General features: G+C 47.3%; 1 protein-coding gene across 4 annotated transcripts in view; it reads left to right on the forward strand.

Annotated features, from left to right (window-relative positions):
* Positions 1-18,662, forward strand: part of Cdh13 (cadherin 13) — a 1,184,913-nt gene that overhangs the window by 699,983 nt on the left and 466,268 nt on the right. For all 4 annotated transcript variants that reach the window (XM_017312550.1, NM_019707.5, XM_006530628.3 and 1 more), the window contains one exon: positions 11,720-11,872. In XM_017312550.1, the coding sequence (XP_017168039.1) occupies positions 11,720-11,872 (153 nt within the window). The remainder of the gene's footprint in view (positions 1-11,719; positions 11,873-18,662) is intronic.

An 18,662-nucleotide genomic window follows, 5' to 3' on the forward strand; every position in this document is an offset into this window, starting at 1 on the left:
CTTCCAGTTGGAAAGATTCTTCGGAAATTCAAGATTTGTGCCCATCTAAAGATAAAGAAAGCTGACCAAAGCTCTTTGCCGTGTGGAACACAACGCCTGCAACTTGCATCCTCACCCAATCCTCTCCATACTTCTACATGTTACAGGAAAGACACACAGAAGGAACCCGGAGTAAAATACCCTGTACCAGGTTCAAATGCCTCTCTTTGGATGTTAAAACTCCAGAACTTAAAAGCGAGGGCAGAGAGGGGATGAGACATCATGCCCCAGTAAGAAGTATTCCTAGAAGCAGATAAACGCCAACCATGTGACCTGCCTTGAGAACCTTGTTATCAGTGGTAAAACAGACACCCAGTTAGCACTGAGTCCACGCACACCCTCATGCAGCGATCCCTACTACATGTGCCTAGAGCCTTTCATCTCTCTCCTGAGACCCCAGGGACTCCCTCAGTAGTCCCCGGAGACCTGCCTCCTACCCTCAGTCTGTTTGTGCCTCTTAAGAGCACAGCCACACAGCACATGTCCCTCTGTGACTTAGTGTCCATCCTCAGGTCTCAAAATCACCTTCCTTTCCAAACCTGACTGTGTGCACTGTGATTTACTCACCCATGCTTCCAGTGGACCCTCGAATGTCTTCTAGATTTTTAGCTCCTGTATGTAACGCTGCCAAATGCTCACTCTTCTCCTGTGTGTCTGTCCATGAGTCATTTATAAAAGAAATCCTGAAGCTAGCCAATACTAATATTAGTGCTAATAGTTATAGTAACACTACTACTAATAATAAAAATAATAAATATAATAATAACAACAATGATATTCTGAAAAGCAAAAACTTAGTAAGCAGTATTACAATAGGACAAATGGAAAGCAAAACCCTTGTGGATCCATGAAAATAAGAAACGACATTGTGAAGATAAATAAAATGATTTCCTACATCCTTCCTGTGGTGGTTTGAATGAGAATGGCCAGCATAGGCTTCTATGTTTAAATACTCAATTCCCAGTTAGTGGAACTATTGGGGAAGGATTAGGAGGTGTGGCCTTATTGGAGGAGGTGTGTCACTGGGGGGTAAGCTTGAGATTTCAAAAGCCCACACCATTCCTCCCAGTCCATTCTCTGCTTCCTGCTTGTGGGTCAGATGTAAGCTCTCAGCTGGTGCCCTAGCCATCTGCTGGCATGCCTTTGCTCTACCATCATGGACTTATAAATTGCCTTGGTTATCGCATGTAATCACAGCACTAAGAAATTAAGTAAGACCCATACATAACCCATCAAAACACTTGCAAACCACCAGAAAAAAAAATGTAGATGAAAAGGAAAAAAATCGTGAACACTGAATCCCAGAGAACTCAGCCTAGCCTTTTAATGTGAGCAATCTGAAATTATAAGAGAAAAGATGGCAATTTGGGAAGGTTAATAAATGAGGTTATGGACAGAGAACAGGACGCTTCCTCTTCCTGTGGTCCTAAGCTTTCGTTTTCCCTCCTCAGGGCTCCATTCCTTTCCCCTGATCCTTAGAAAACTTGCTTATGATGATGGGGAACCAATTGATAGCAGTCCAAGATCTTCTGAGGGCCCAGATCCACACAGTAGTAGTCAGTCGGCCATCTTTGGTGTTAGCCTAATACTTCCCACCAAGACGTCTGTACCTCCAGCATGGGATTCGCTTTAGTCCTCCAATGTCCTAGTTAGGGTTCCTATTGCTGAGGTAAAACACCATGACCAGAAGTAAGCTGGGGAGAATCTGAAGGCCAAGGCATCCTTAGCTACATAGTGAGCTCTAAGCTAGCCTGGGTGTCTCGGTCAGGATTCCTATTGCTGTGATGAAACACTATAATCACAAACAACTTGGAGAGGAAAGGGTTTACTTGGGTCCTGCTTCCCCATCACAGGTCATCACTGGAGGAAGTCAGGACAGGAACTCAGGCAGGGCAGGAACCTGGAGGCAGGAGCTGATGCAGAGGCCATGGAGGGGTTCTGCTTGCTGGCTTGCTTCACATGGCTTGCTCAGCCTGTTTTCTTATACAGCCCAGGACCAGAAGCCCAGGAGTAGCCCTATCCACAATAGACTGAACCTTCCCCATCAACCACTAATTAAGAAAATGCCCTACAGACTTGCCTATCTTAGAGAGCCATTTTCTTAATCGAAGCTGTCTCCCCTCTGGCTTGCGTCAAGTTGACATAAGACTTATCCAGCACACCTGGTTCGTGGATGGCTTAAAGATCCCGAGAGTAAAAGAAACCATGGATGTCATAGCTGTCTAGACATCACCATCTCCAGCTAAGCATCTTCAAGGTCTGAGGCACAGGGTCGTTTGAACCACAGCTGATAGCCAATTAATTAGCACCTCGGGGGAACCATCAGATGATAAGCACAAGACCTTCTAGAGACTCTGGGTCAGCAGTAAGCCTGTGGAGGGGAATTCTAGCACGTTCTAAATTAGCATGCACACCCATCTCTAGTTACTCCTCCTGCATGTTTAAGAAAGTATTTTGTTATTATATTAATAACACAAGCCCTTTCATAAAACTGGAACTATCTGAAGCGTTGAGAGAGAAATACCCTCCCTACCCTCATGTCCCAAGAACAACTGTCCAGCTGGACCGTGCTCCTCTGTGGCCGTTGTGGGAGAGAGAAGATCTAAGGATTCTAGGCTTCTTGTTTTCATATTTGCAGGCATTGAACCCAAGTTTTGCACAGACTAGCTGAGATCTCTATCTATGAGGTACATCACCAGCTGTGGTCACTAGATTGTATGTCATCTTGACATACACGAGAGTCATCAGAGAGGAGGGAGAATCCATTGAGAAAACGCTTCTACCAGATTGGCCTGGAATAAGCCATGGGGCATTTTCCTAATTGATGATAGAAATGGAGGAACCCATCTCACTGTGGGTGGTGTCACCCTGGGATGGTGGTCCTAGATGATATAAGAAAGCATGGAGAACAAGCCAGTAAGCAACACTCCTCCATGGCCTCTGCATTGGTTTCTGCCTTCAGGTTCCAGCCCTGAGTTCCTGCCTTGAGTGCTTGCTCCCCTCCCCTCCCCGCCCCGCCCACCCCACCCCCCGCCCACCCCACCCCCCAACTTCCCTCAGTGATGGAGCATGGCCTGAGAGCTGTAAGCTGAAATAAACCCTCTTCTCCTCCGATTAGTTTTGGTCTTGGCGTGTATTGCAGCAATAGAAACCCTAAGACAGCAACTTTCTTTTTATTTCACTCTTCCTTCTGATACAAAGTCTCAGTACGTCGTCCAGGTTGGACTTGAACTCACTCTGTGGCCCAGATAGGCTTGAATTTGTAACACAGGTGACAGAGCCATGTTACCATTTCTGACTATCTTCTAGTTTACTTAAAGGAAGGTGTTTACTTAAAATTCTTTTTCAAATTATAAAGATGGTGGGAAGGCCAGGTCCTTTTGTGACTCCTGCAAATCCCAGGAAAAGCAGAATGCAGAGATGCTGATGGACACAGGCAGGCAGGCAGACAGACAGAAAGACACACACACACACACACACACACACACACACACACATACACATGGGGCTGGGCAGGGGAGAGGAGAGCAGAACAATAGGCCTTTACTTTTAATTTGTGGGTTTATGGAGCATTTTGCAACCACATAAAAACACGCAGGGAAAGTTGCAGTTCTTCACTTAAAACATTCATCTTCTGTCTCTTATTCTCTAAGCCCAGAAAAATGTAAAAAGAAGTCAGACTTGAGCAGCCAGGGGCTATCTGCCACACCCACAAGAGTTAGCCCTCTCTGTCTCAGGGGAGGGGAAAAAATGGGGCTCAGAGAAACCTTCAGGGAGCAGAACAGAGTAAGCAGTCATGGGTGGGATGTCACCCTGGCACTGATGTCAGAGGATAAGGATGGATCGTGTCCCCAGAAGACATGGGGGGCGGGGGAGAGCCAAGTCCAGCTCATATAGGGTTGAGGGAAAATGAAAGTGGATCACAACTGGAGAAGCAGGGGGAGGAGTCACATCTGGGAGGGTCCCTGGCCTTTTATCCTGACCCCAGCCGGTAGCCATGACAGTGCTGGCCTGTGCAGGAGCCTGGTCACACTTGGTCTGTTGTGCCACAATGGGAAGGGAAATGAGAGACACGGAGCCGCTAAAACACAACTCAGGTGTTTATTGGACACCTACTATCTCCTGCCCACTTTTCTAGGCAGAGAAAGGAAAGAGGCATCTCCAGGAGTATTGAGAAGAGTCTGATGATGGGAATCAGCAGCCAGTCAAGCCAGGAGCTCTCATGGCAGAGCAGACACCTAGAACTTGGACTATATAGTTCTGGTATATTCTGTACATTTCCATATGTAAATTCAAGGCAACCATTGCCAGTACAATTTTAAAAAATAAATGTGAGGAGGCACCAGAATTTGCCTATTTTAAATCACATTTAACAGGCCAGAAAGACGGCTCAGTGGGTAAAGGTACGTGCATCCTATGTGTCTGATGACATGAGTTTAATCACCAGGACCCAAGATGAAAGGAAATAACCAACTCTCTAATGCTATTCTTAGACTTGCACATATGTGCTGTGGAACATGCAGATGGACACACACACACAATGCATACATACAATACATGCATACATAATACATACATACATATGTGTAATGAGTATGTTTTGTAAAACACTGAAAGCAGTAGTGGGAGAGGGGTATGTCCTGTGCTGCATTTGAGATCTAAAGAAAAATGATAATCACATCAGAGCACACTCTGAACACACACACACACACACACATACACACACACACATACACACACATACACACACACACACATACACACACACACATACACACACATACACACACACACATACACACACACATACACACACACACATACACACACACACACATACACACACACACACACACACACACACACACATACACACACATACACACACACACACCACATACACACACACACACACACACACACACACACACACACACACACACACACACACACACACACACACACACACACACACACATACACACACACACATACACACATACACACACACACACACACACACAGTATTATCGTTCACTTCTCAGTGCAGTCAGCACTGCAGGCAGGTACATGGGAACAGTATGCTCTTTCCACAGCCTTTCTGTAAGCCTGAAATTGTCCCTCTTCAAACTGTTATATATGTATCCACTTATACTCACAGTAACGTAAGCACTTAAATGACACCTGTAATTTAAGCCCTCAGAGGCAGAGGCAGGAGGATTGATGCAAGGTAGAGGTCAGCTGGAGCTATACTGTAAGATCTTGTCTCAAAGGACAAAATAGAAAAGAAAAGAAATAAACACACACATTCACTCACATACAACCACATGCATAAACACACACGTGCATAACACATGTACACACATGCACACACACATACACTCACATATACACAACCACATGCATAAACACACACAGGCATAACACATTCACACACACACACACACACAACCACATGCTTGAACAAATACACAGACATAACGAACTCACATTTGCACACACACCAAAAGCCAGTGTCTTAAATACACACCTATATCTCTGGTTGTTTGCAGCAGAACATGGTGATAAGAAAGGGCCTTCACAGGGAAATGCAGAGGGGCCTTTGGTTTCTGATGTCAGGACCCTGGTTCTAGCCCCCTCTGCCACCTGTACATCCAGCCAGAAGTCTATTTCCCCAGGGACACAGCAGGACTCTGAATGCAGTTTATAGGTCCTTCCAGCAAGTTGGCACCTGGGGTCCTCATTCTTTCCCATATTAACTCTTTTTCCCATTCTAACTCCAGAAGGAAAAAAGAAAAGAAAATCCCTGCTGTGCAGAGAAGTGTTGAATTACAAAGGGTAATGGCAAAGTCTGCTAATTGCAAGCCTGCTCTGCAGTTCTGGGTGTTAACAGCTGCTGAGGCTGGCCTGCAGGGTTGATTCTGGCCAAAGGACTGAATCAGAGGGATGGGGGAGCCACAGGAGGCCACATTTGGCTGAACTAAAGGAACCCTGTGTACCACCATGAGGGCAATCTGGAAATTCTTGAGCTGCAAACACCCATAGCTTAGAGCCACTATACAGCAGGCCAAGTATCTCTCTTCTTGCTCAATGAGGCTGGGTGGCCCTGAAACCTCAAGCATTTCTCAAGGATTCGAAGGCAAGGGCTGGGTGCTCTGTGATGCTGTTCCTGGAGAGACATGAGCCTTTCTTAAACCAAAGTCATGAGCCTGAAAGGCAGCCTTGGTGAGCCAGGGAGTTTACTAGGGTGACTCGGAGAAATGTCGGTAAGGAGCACAGACTTTATAAGGCAGCAGCAACTCCAAAAGCCACTCCAGTGGAGGTGGGTGGTGAGTCTCAAAAGGTAGACCCCTGGAGGTGTCCTCGGGATTGCAGGTAGCTGGGCACATTGGAGACTCTCTTCTGGGCACCTCCCCGCCCTGGGCGAACCCCAGCTGGTCAGAAGCCTCCTGGAGCTGCCAGTTTTCTTTCTCTGTCCTTCTGAAGGGATCCTGTGCATCTTGTAAGTCTCAGCTCCCCCAGGTGAAGTTTGTTCAGAACCTAAGTCTCATAAGCTCTCAGCTGTTGTAGTAAATCTCTAACTCCAATATGTCCTTGTAAAAACCATATAACTCAATTATAATATGTATAAGCTGCACGCCTAGATTGGGCGGATAGACCACTATATACACTACTCTATTCCCCAGCTATGAGATCTCTTGTTACTTGTGGCTTCTCCAGGCCACCTGGTTTTGCTTCATCTTCCACCTCCTCTTCCTCCATCTTCCTCTGTCTCCTCATCTCCTTGTCTCCCCTCCTCCTTCCTCTCTTCTCCCTCTCTAAAACCTCCAGCCCTACCTTTCCCTTCCCCTGCCTAATCACAGCCCTTATTTGACCAGTTAAAATGGGGGGGGGGGTCACATGGAATCACCTGAGTACTTAAGTGATCCACGCCTCTTGGGGAAGCAGAATTAGCATCAAAATACAAACAGCACCAGGGCACTCCACAACACTCAGTTCTCAATAAAATTGGATACTTCAACCATGAGGAAATTGCTTCTCAATTTCCGTCAGAGACCTGAACATCCTCGTCGATGTATCAGCAAAGACCAAGGAGGAGGCCAGCACTATAAATCCTAAACTCACTTTGAAACAAAGAATTCTTTTCTTTTTTTCTTTCTCTTGTTTCTTTCTCCCTGCTCCTCCCCCCCCCCCCCCCCCCCCCCCCCCCCCCCCCCCCGCAAATTTGTTCTGTAGCTCAATCTTGTGGCTCTCAAGCCTGTGTTTCGTAGACTGCAGTGTCAACTGATGAAACTCAGCACGGTCACCCAGTTTCCCCTAAAGAGTGTCCCCAATTCCCGTGCTTTCTCTCCAAGCCCCTCTCAGCCCCACGGCCTGTGGCACAGGTGGAACTGGGTGGCTGTGCCTTGGAGATGCGCCCACTCAGCTTCACTGATCTCCTGGGAAGCAGGCTGGAAGAATCCCCACTATAGTTACATTTTAGATGGAAGGTGGCAAACAGACCTGGCTGTTTCAAAAGAAGCTTCCAAACGAAGTGCAGTAGTGAGAAATGTGTGGGCCAGGGACAGCACTCTGTCCACAGAAGCACTCTGTCCACAGAAGACAGAGTGGTGCTTGGACCTCTGGCTTGATTGGGTGTGTAGTGGGGCCATGAGGGAGCAAGGCAAGCAGGACCAGGAGGCATGGAGACTCGCATGTCCCCTAGTCCAGGACATGCTGACGCTTACCAGGTACCATAGCTCAAGAGATGTTCTTGTTGATAGAACGAGCCCCTCCACGTGGGCAGGTGTCCCGTGTGGCTCCGTGTCCTTCAACACACACACAGCTCTGAGGACTAGAGGCAGGCTCCAGGCATAGATTAAAGAGCTGGGTTCTGAAGAGGAGAGGAAAGGAAGGGGAGAGAAAAAAGGAGGGAAAGAGACGAAAGAGAAGAGAGGAAGAGTGACAGAGAGTGATAGAGTGAGCGAGAGAGAGAGAGAGAGAGAGAGAGAAGGAGGGAGGGAGGGAGAGAGAGGGAGAGAGAGGGAGAGGGAGGGAGGGAGAGAGAGAGAGAGAGAGAGAGAGAGAGAGAGAGAGAGAGAGAGAGAGAGAGCTGAGCAATACTAAACTGGCACCCAGCATTGGAGGTTTGCCCTGACCCTAGAGAATAAGTCCTTTTGATCCACGGGCAGTCACTCATTAAACAGGGCCCTCTCTCTGGAAACTCTGCCTCCATAAGGCCAAGTGGTTCAAGCTCTCTGAGAGAGAAGGAGGTATTGGCCCTGACCTTGTCGGTACAAGGAAAAGTCTCCCCCGGGAGAGTTTCCAAGTCTAGAGTTCAGCCTGCTGTAGAGATGTCAGCCCCCGGGAGATACATTGAGCTTGGCTTCTTCCCGAAGGTTCTGGGTCCCCATCCTCTCTGAACAAAGAAGGATGGGGAAGAGAACAGAGAGCAGAGAAGGCGCTTCCTGGTGGGTGCTCGCCTCACCCCAGCCCACTGAGCCCCACCCCAGGCCCATGGAAACAGGGCCCCACCTCAAAGGGTCACCTCCGCAGCTGTCGAGGGACACAGACGCGGTGTTTATTGGCTCAGACTGTCTTCCAGGTTAAGGGAACCTGTCTCAAGTGTGCGAGGGGCAGGAAGGGGACATCTGAATACACATCGGAGGGCAAGTGATAGAAATAGGGGTCACCCAAGGGTCCCAGCTGTCCCCGTCTACTGTGCTAGGACCGTCACTTCCAGGACCAGAGAAGTCTGTGAATTTACTTCTTGAAAACGCCAGTCTATTCCCTTAGAAATGGATTTAATTTTATTATCTGGCTAAGAAGCCTTTTATGCCTGGAGGGATCCGTCTCACCCATGAGCAACAGCGTGATTTTATTGCAATTATTGCTATTGGAATTACAGTGGTTAGCCCTGATTTATCAGCGCCCAGTCTGTGTGTTTCATTTACGCTTTAGTTTGGGGGTTTTGTACTGAGGACTGAACCTAAGGCCTCAAGCATGTTAGGCAAGGACTCTGTATACCCCTAGCCCTCTTTTTTATTAATTTTTAAAATTGATTCTTTGTGAATTTCCCATCATGCACCATTCTCCTCCCTTCATATCTACCCTCTGCCCTTGGAACCTCCCCACTAAAGGAAAACTAAAAATATATTAAAATTTAATATACTTATATTTATATATTTGTTTTTATTATTTTTATTTGCATTTAATATATTTAATAATAAATCTTATGTAAATATAATACATAAATGTTATATATTAAATATTTTATTTAATATTTCATATATATATGGTTGTTTTAAATATATATCCGTGGAGGTTGTGGTATGTCACACAGTAGACCCTTTGCCCAAACAGCTTCTACTTGCAAATGTTAATTGCGTGAATCATTGACCTGGTTTTGAGGCCTGTGGCTTCTGCTACACTATCAATACTGGATCCTCACCGTGATTCCCCTAGGATATTCTGCTGTTGCCCGATATCATGGAGATCCTGCAGCTTTGGATCTGCAGGACTGGTCCCTTCACATGTACCAGCAATTCATAGATGGGATGGTTGTTGGGGTAGGCCAGCTCAAAGCCCTAGATCTGTGATGGGGTAGAGGCTGGGTTTGCTCAGCTTGCCAGCTCTCCTGGACCCGTACCACCAGGGCCAGCTCTCCTGGACCTGTGCCACCAGAGCCAGTTCTCCTGGACCCGTGCCACCAGGACCAGCTCTCCTGGACCTGTGCCACCAGGGCCAGCTCTCCAGCATTGCCCAGGCAATGAGCAGGGCCAGCTATTTCTCCCTTACAACCTCCAGGCCTGCTCACCCGAGCCCCTAAGCCTCCTTTTAAAGTTATATTTTGTGATAGGGTCTTACCAAGGTGCTCAAGCTGGCTCTAAATCACTCTGGAACATTCAAGCTTTGAACTGGCTCAGACCCTGTGTGGCTATGAGTATAGACCCGGCCACCACGCCCAGCTATACTGTCTCTTTAAATCCTCAGCCTCCCTCCCCACTCCCTACCCCCCAGAACTAAATAGTGATTGTCCCCACTTTGCACCTGATGAAATTGGGAGCAGAGGCAAAACCCTGTGTTTGAAGATAGGATTGTAACGTGTTTGCATGAAGACAGGCATGTGTTTGCTCAACTGGACAATATGGTGGACCCTGGCCTCAACCAGAAGGCCAAGAAGCCATGGGGTCTTTGACCTTCTGAGGCCTCTAAGCAGGGGATGGGGGCTCAGGAAAGGACCTGAGATGAGTTAACTCCAGTGAAATCACAATTAAAATGTCTTTTTATCAAAAAGTATCATACATCTTGTTATTGATCCTATTTTCCATTAATCTTAAAAATTCAAACAGAGATAATTGGTGTTTAATTAAAGCCTTAAGTATATTTCATTAGAGAACATTTTTTTAAATCATAAAAATGAAAACGCAAGAAAACCTTCCTGTCTTGTGGAATTGTTTTGATGTACCTCAACCAGTCCTCCCACATCACCCACCAAGATGCTCCCACCAAGATGCTCATCCTAGCTTAGACACCACTGCCACCTGGTGCCTGCATGCAGAATTGCAGGCTTGGTTCTTGCAGGGCCCCTGGAGGGTGCTGATTTACATAGACACCTGCTCATGGTTGAAGTAGTTACAGCTGCCTGCACATCCGCAGCCTTCTATCTGTGCCTCCCGCGTTCATGGCCTTTAAGCTGCGTTTGTTATAACCAGATTAACAATGGTAACTCTGATAGATAGCACATGAGATACGGGTGAATATGATACAGCTTGTGCAAGCATCAGTCCCCCTCTTTAACTGAGCAGTTCCACACGCCAAATTTTGACCTCCATATTTTAACCCTTACCTTCCCGAAACTCTCCTCTGCTCAGAGTGTGCTCAAGACTCCCCATTTCTGGAATTTTCTAGGTGTTCCCCCACCTGTCTGCGGCTTCTGACTTGACTGTCCCTTGTGCTCACAAGAACCTCCCTCTACCTCTAGTTTCTGAACTTAGCCTTCGGATATCAGACCAAGGTCAATGGTCACAAAGAGCAGTGTTGCACAGTGGTGTCAGGAGATACGGACAACGTGGTTTAGAATCTCACTTTCATCTGTTTAAGAGCAGGGACCACAGCCACCTTGCAGACCACTGTGGTTCCATCCATTATATAAACAAACTCAGGATGATTAAAAAAAAAAAAGTCCCATTCCAAGCACCATTTAAAAGTATAAAGAGGTTCATGAGAGTCGCTCAGCAGAGCCTGGCACCCAGGGGAGCCATGAGGCGTGTGGTCACTAGCACTAGCAACAAAGTATAAACCTTGCTCAGTGCCTGCCCAGTGTGTGGCAGATAAACAACTCCTACACTTACCCTTGCTTGCAGAGAAAACCAAATCTCCTTCCTCCATTAGAAACAATGCAAGTTTCCTCATCACCCGCCCGCCTTGCTCCATTACCCAGGGCTTCCACTATTGCTAAGCTTCCTCAGCTGTAAGTTGTAACCATTTGCATGAACCAAGCTAAGCGATGATGATGCTATTTTGGGCAAGGTTGCTTTTGGCTAATCTTGGTTGATCAGGCAGCTTTGCGCTGGCACCTGACACTAGTGGTTTGGTCCCCAAGGGATGTGTGTGTGTGTGTGTATGTGTGGGGTGTCTATGGCGGGCTCTCTCCATGCCTTTCAGACCGTCTTAAATGTCACTCTGTCTCTCTGAACAGGTAGTCGATAGCGACAGACCCGAAGGGTCCAAGTTCCGGCTCACCGGGAAGGGAGTGGATCAAGACCCTAAAGGAACTTTCAGAATCAATGAGAACACAGGCAGTGTCTCCGTGACACGGACCCTGGACAGAGAAACGATCGCTACTTATCAAGTGAGTCCTGGGTGCCTGCTCACCCTGCGCATAGAGATATGGATTTCAGAGTGATTTCTTCCCACCGAGCCAATTATTTCTGTGCCTCATCAAACCCGAGAAAGTGTGGCTCCAGGTGCTTCTGGGAGAACAAAAGTGGAGCCTAACAGTGAGGGGCCCCCTAGCTCATCAGCAGAGCCACCGGGCCTGTGTCACTCTTTGGGTTCCAGAGACCAATGAGACAGATACCAGAGGCACCTCGGAGGAGGTCAAAACCCTGAGGCCAAGCCTGGCTTTCAGAGGCCTGTGTTCCGAGTCACCGTGATAAGTACAAACCCTCAGACAAGATAATCCTGCTTTTAGACATTTATCCTGATGAAATCTGGAAGAGTTAGTGCAGTTTTGTACAATGTGGGCCTTGGCCCTGAGGGTGGAGCATTGCTAAATAGTGAACTGCAGGAGGGGTGCTGGCATCAGGGTGTCAAGGAAGGCAGCTTCCTGCAGCATTTAAGATGCAGCAGACTGGAGTGGGAACTCAGTGGTCGAGAGCACTTGGTGCTCTTCCAAGGACTGACTTTGGTTGCCAAAACCCATATTGAGCAGCTCACACCCACCCATAAGTCCAACTCAAGGGGAGTCAGTGCCCTCTCTTGACCTCCACAGGCACTGTCTGCACACACACACACACACACACACACACACACACAGAGAGAGAGAGAGAGAGAGAGAGAGAGAGAGAGAAAGAACACAAATCTATAAAATAACTATGAAGAAATCTTGTGTGGAAACAGAGTAGTTACATGGGAATATTCAAGACAAGATACAAGAGACAGAAGACAAACACATATGGTGTCCTTGTTCTGAAGTGTTTGCATGCATTAGGACAGGTGTGCCTTCAGAGCCATGGTAAAAGAAAAAAAAATCAAGGAAATGTATAAAATTAAATACCCAGATGTGATTGAAAAAGTAAATACAGAAAAAGCCATGGATGCTGGGAATGCGAGTCTCCTTGGGAACTGCGGTATTCATGCCATCGCTATGGTTGCTCGTCGCAGGTACACAAACCACAAACCCTCTGTGAATGCACTCTGTGCCGGGGACTTGTTTTAAGCATGTAATTTGTTTCCTGTAATTCGATTCTGGGAACAGCTGATAAGTAAATTATATTACCGCCTTATTTCCTAATGAGGAAAAAGCATTTGACTTGTGAGCACGGACCGCTTGTCCGTTGCCAGCTGGGATTTCCATCTTGGCGGGCTGCTCCCCAAGTTTGTGCTATTCTGTTGGTGTCACATGCAAATGGTTCCATCGATTAAAATTATGTTAAAAAAAAAAGGAAGAGGAAGGAGGAAATTCAGAGTTGCTGGTTGTGTTTGAGGCTGTGGGCTCTGCATGTGGCTCTCTTGCCCTTTTTCTATGTGAATTTCAGTAAAGTCAGTAAAGTTCAGTAAAGTCAGACCATGGTCATGAGAGGCATCTGCTGTTGGCCACATGTTGTGTTGTGGGGTCCTTGTCTGCTAGCAGGTTCCATGTCCCAAAGCATTGTGGGTCTTGGTTCCAGGAAGATGGATACACCTCTGAGTTCTTTTAAGGGCTTTCGGAACCTTTTATGAACAGGAGAAAGTACCGATCAGTGTGTACCAAAGGTGAGCTGTTTGCACCAAGGGGAAGGCTGACTGTTGGAAAATTTTGATGCTAGACCCACAGGCTGTGACAATAACCAGGGAGGACTTGGCCTGTGTCTGTGAAAGGCCCCACCTTCTCTCCCCAAACCTGTCATGGGATATATGTGAGGTTGCAAAACCAAGGAACCGAGGTGGGGGTCTGGTGAGTTTAATCGTTTCTAAGCTCAGTGGCTAAGAGTTCAGGGATCAGAAGAAGACAAACTAAAAAATAGCAACCCTGTCACACACATCTCAGCAGCCATGTTTCTCCCTGAGCCGTGCGAGCCAGGGCAACCCTCTCTCATCTTGCTGTTATTTCTTCCACAAGGTACAGAGAATAGGAGGCGCCTCTCCATACAAGGTAAAACGGGGTTCTTTCTGTGAACACCTGGCACAATGCCCAGCATGTAGCAGACCCTCCTGAATCAGGGCCTCTCTCAAGCCGCATCGTTTTCCTGAAAGTTTTTAAGTTCTACCGTCTCCTAACATGTTTGACCTGGTGTCATACATCTGACAAACACAACGATGTCTAATGTAAACAAGAGCTGTGGTCGCACTGTCCTTCCGTGAAGTATCAAAGGGATTTGGGGGATAAGCAGGAGATATTAAATGAAGAGAATGAGGTCTACCAGGGAGTGCCTGTACCCTGGAAACTCAGGTTATGAGACCTGGGGAATGAGAGTCAGTGAGTTGTCTTTCAAGGTGCTGCCTGCACACATTAATGAGTAGGAAGTACCACGTTGATGTTTGTGGGATCCAGGATTAGTTTATAGGGTGTCATTCTGCTAGAAGCCTATGATATCCAGGTGAAGACTCTGGGTGCCACACACTCAGCCCACTTCAGTATGGGCTTCTACCTCAGGTGGCAGTGATCTTTATCTCCAGGTACAGTGACGAAGTCCGAGGAGGTGGGAGACTTTTGGGGACAGTCACAGCAGCCTTCAGGGCTCAGGTTATCAGGCAGAATTAGGTCACCCATGACCAGTGGTTTAATCGTTTCAGAAACTCCAGCTGAAGGCTTCTCCCAGAACTTCTGGGTTATATTGTAGCCATGTGGTGTGTTGTAGGGTCTCCAGCCATATGCAGGTCCCGTGCCGCCGAGCATCATGGGGTGTGGTCCCAGGAGGACAAGGATGGATGAATGGCAAAGTTGTTCCCTTTCATTCTAAGAAAGGGGTCTTTGCTCCGCACCGCCATGGCAGCCTGGGTTCTCCTGCTTTGTCTCCCAATGTCTCAGCCCTTCCCTTCCGTTTCCTTGTCTCCCGGAGGAGGAGCAGGTGACTCCTGTCAGGCTATCCTTAGACACAAGGATGGTGTATATCCTGTCCGTTTCAAACTCTCTTGGGAAATGACTTCCTGTCTGGAAGATGGGGGCCAGGTTCATTCTGGTTGTAACAGTCATCGTGCCTGGGAACAGAGTGGCTTCTAAGCACACATCCTAAGTCTCAACATCCCCTGGGCTTTCGCTTCTATTCTCCCAAGCTTCAAAAGCAGAGAGAGTATGTAGGTGTGTGTGTTGACATCATAATTGCGCTAATATAGCTGTTGTTTGTTTTGGAGTCAAATAACACTGTTCATGTGCAAAAGCACGGGTCTGGGAGCCAACAGTTCCCCCAGATCCAACCAGAAGGCACTGATGGAAGTCAAGGGGGCCGGTGAATAAGACATTACTGGAGATACAGCCATCCCTGACCCTAAATGAATACCAGTATTAAAAGCTACCACTTTTAAACACTGCACTGCAGATAGCTTGGAACCCCTCCCTGTGCACAATCTTATCTGTCTCACACAAGAGGCAGAAGAAGCAGAGTTGCCAAGGACAAGGAGCAGAGCAGCCCCCCTGTCATCCTAGGTACCCAGGAGGCTGAGGCAGAAAGGATCACAGGTGGAAGGCCAGTTAGAGTCACGGAGTGAATCTAAAACCAGTCTGGACAATCCAATGAGATCCTGTCTCAAATAACAACTTAGAAAGAAGGCAGGAGATACAGTTCAGTGGTAGAGGCGCCTGCCTAGCATGTGTGGACACTGTTCAGTTGGAAAGAAGGAAGGTGAGGAGGAAGGAGGGAGGGAGGGAGGGAGGGAGGGAGGGAGGGAGGGAGGGAGGGAGGGAGGGAGGGAGGGAAGAAGGGAGAGAGAGGAGGGAGGGAGGGAGGAAGGAAGGGAGAGAGGGGAGGGAGGGAGAGAGAAAGGAGGGAGGGAGGAGGGAAAAAAGAGAAGGGAGGAAGGAAGAGAGAAGGAAACAGTGTTGCCAACTTCCTCAAGGACTCAGTGTGTATTAGATTCAGGATCCATCCCAGTTTCCCAACGGTTCCAAAGCCTTGCTTCTAAGTCCCCTCTTCCCACTTTTATCCCCAACTAGACATCAACACGGGACCCAGGTTCCTTAGCCTCTTTCCTAGGACCTATCTGAATGGGGCTGAGAGAGGGTCTGACCGACTGTGGGATCAATGACTCTTAAGTTCCATCCCGTTCTGCGACTGACTGGCACCCTACACAGTCCCCGGCCCCAGTGCCCAGAAGGGCTTCCTGTGGTTCTGACCTGAAGTGGCACCTGGCAAGATCATTTAGCTCTTGCAGTCTTGGGAGCTGACATATTAATGTAAAGCCTCCTGAAATATCACTCATTATTATGCGTTTTGCCAGTGTTTGAGTGATTTGTGAACTCCTCATTGGAATAAAGTACTGTAAATGATTCATGAATGACCAAGTTTATGAAATTCTATAAAAATATTAGCGGGTGGTAATGATTCTCTCTCACTGTGAATGGAATCTGCTGGCTGCTAATTTGTCAATATGGGAGGACAGGAATGGAGTGGGAGACAGTGTCAGTTAGGCAAGTGAGGGTCTTGGTGGGAGGCTTGGAGTGGTCTCCATGGGGGGTATGAGCCAAGACAGGAAGCACAGCAGATAGATGGGAAAGGCACATGTCACCCTTGACCAGGTCTGCATAGTAGGAGTTGGACAGCTGACTGGGTGAGAGGAGAGGGGAGTGTTTGGAAAGAAAATGGGAACTGACTTTCCTGTGTACCTACTGTGTTCTAGACTGCCTACTAGGATCTTGTGTTAATTACTTCCCTTGTCGCTGCAATGAAACACATGAAGCAACTTAAGGGTAACTTAACAGAAGGGTTTGTTCTGGCTTACAGTCTGAGGGGCTCGTTTTACATTCAAGCCATTAGAGTCCTTGACATGCACAGACCTATAGAGAATGTTTATTACATTTACTGATAATTAATATGTTGGCTGAAGACCAAAGGGGCTTCCAAGATGTCGTGTTATACGGATGTCGGTGCCAACATGTCACGAACGTTTACAGTTTACAGTATGCCAGGGCCCAACCACAAATATTTATGATTATCTCATTTGATGTCACAAACATGAGCTTGATGTTCTATGCAGGACTTTGCTTGTTGTTGTGGCAAAGGCACCTGACAAAGACAACTTAGAGCCTTGCAGGTTATTTTGACTTGCAGTTTGAGGAGATGCATTCTATCGTGCTGGGAAAAGCGTGGCCGTGTTGAATAAGAGGCATCTGATCACATTCCATCCACAGTCAAGGAGCAGAGAGAGATGGATGCTGGCGCTCAGCCCACGGGATGCTGACTCTCACATCAAGATGGGTCTTTCCTTCCATGTTAAAACTCTTTGGAAACACCCTTGCCCATGAACCTGGAGGTGAGACTCCTAGGTGATTCCAAGGCTAGTCAGTCTGACAATATATTGCACTGTGTGGATAGAGCAGGTACCTGGGGCTCTAGGGTTCTTGATCTCTGCCTTAGTTACTTTCCTATTGTTACACGCCTGATACAATGGCTAAGGCAACTTATCAAAGACAACTTTTAGATGGGCCTCTGGCTTCAGAGGGTTGGTGTCCATGAGCAAAGAGCAAAGGCCTGGGGACGGGGGCATCTGAGAGCTCACATCTTGATCCACAAGCAGGAACTAAGAATATACACTGGGAAGGGCAAAAGTCTTTTGAAACTTCAAAGCCCACTCACTCCCAGTCATACACCTCACCTCCTCCAATTAAAGCTGTACCTCCTAATCCTTCCAACAATTCCACCAACTGGAGACCAAGTATTCATATAGACGAATCTATGGGGGCTATTCTTATTCAAACCACCACAGCCTGAGGACATAGGGAGACCTCAGCATCAGACACATGTTCACATTTCCTCCTAAGTAATATACTCCCCCTTGAACCAAGTTCTTGGTCGGCTTTTGATACTATGATTAGGGATGTGGCCATAAAATTGGGATACACCCAGCACTTGTTTCCTTGCTTGTATGTCTTCCTCCAGTCATGGCCTCTGCCTTACTTCTAACCAATGCATGGCTCCAAGACAACTCAACACAAGGTGACTGAATATGAAAAAGGCTGTTTCCATCTGGAAGTAGACCTACCTTAAAGTTTAAGGCCATAAGACATGTGGGAGATACAGATACATCTAGGGTATTATCTTGTTTATAATGATGTTCATGGCATGCCTGGGTGATGCACCCAACACTTGAACAGGATTGAACCCTTGATGGTTTTAGAACTTGTGAAGCTCCCCAGCCTTCCACAGTGGGGACAGCAATATAAGTCTTCTTCATCCTCTAGTCTGGTGACCTCTTTGATTACTTTGGGGTCACCAACAAAGTCTCCTTTGAGTTCTTGACAGGGAGAATGGATGTGTCAAAGGATACAAGTACCCGACAGAATTACCCCCAGACCTAAGTAACCAGGCTGGTACAGCCAGAGCAAGTGTCATGGCAGGAAATGTCCAGTTATTTCAATGCAAAGCTTCTCAGCCTGAGCCTTAGTGAAATTTGGGGCTGGCCTGAGCACTATAGGGTATTCACCTAAGTCTTAACAGTCAAATATAACTCCAGATAGTCCCACTTGTCTTAGACTACAGGCAGAATGCCCCCACAGGAGAGCCATAGTAGCCACTGCTGACACTTAGACATGCAGCTTTGAATCAACATTGCTCAGAACTGCATGTGGAATCTCTACTCTCTAGACCCTCTGCCCTTAAAAGCTCAGCATCGGCCGCATGTCCATCACTTCTATGTCCAAGGTGCGTGTGGACACAGCTACGTCCAGATCCTACACAGCTGATGGATCCCACACTCTAGTTGATGGGTCCCATACTCGTTTAGTT

The sequence above is a fragment of the Mus musculus genome, chromosome 8, assembly GCF_000001635.26.
Source record: "Mus musculus strain C57BL/6J chromosome 8, GRCm38.p6 C57BL/6J".
NCBI classification, from domain to species: domain Eukaryota; kingdom Metazoa; phylum Chordata; class Mammalia; order Rodentia; family Muridae; genus Mus; species Mus musculus.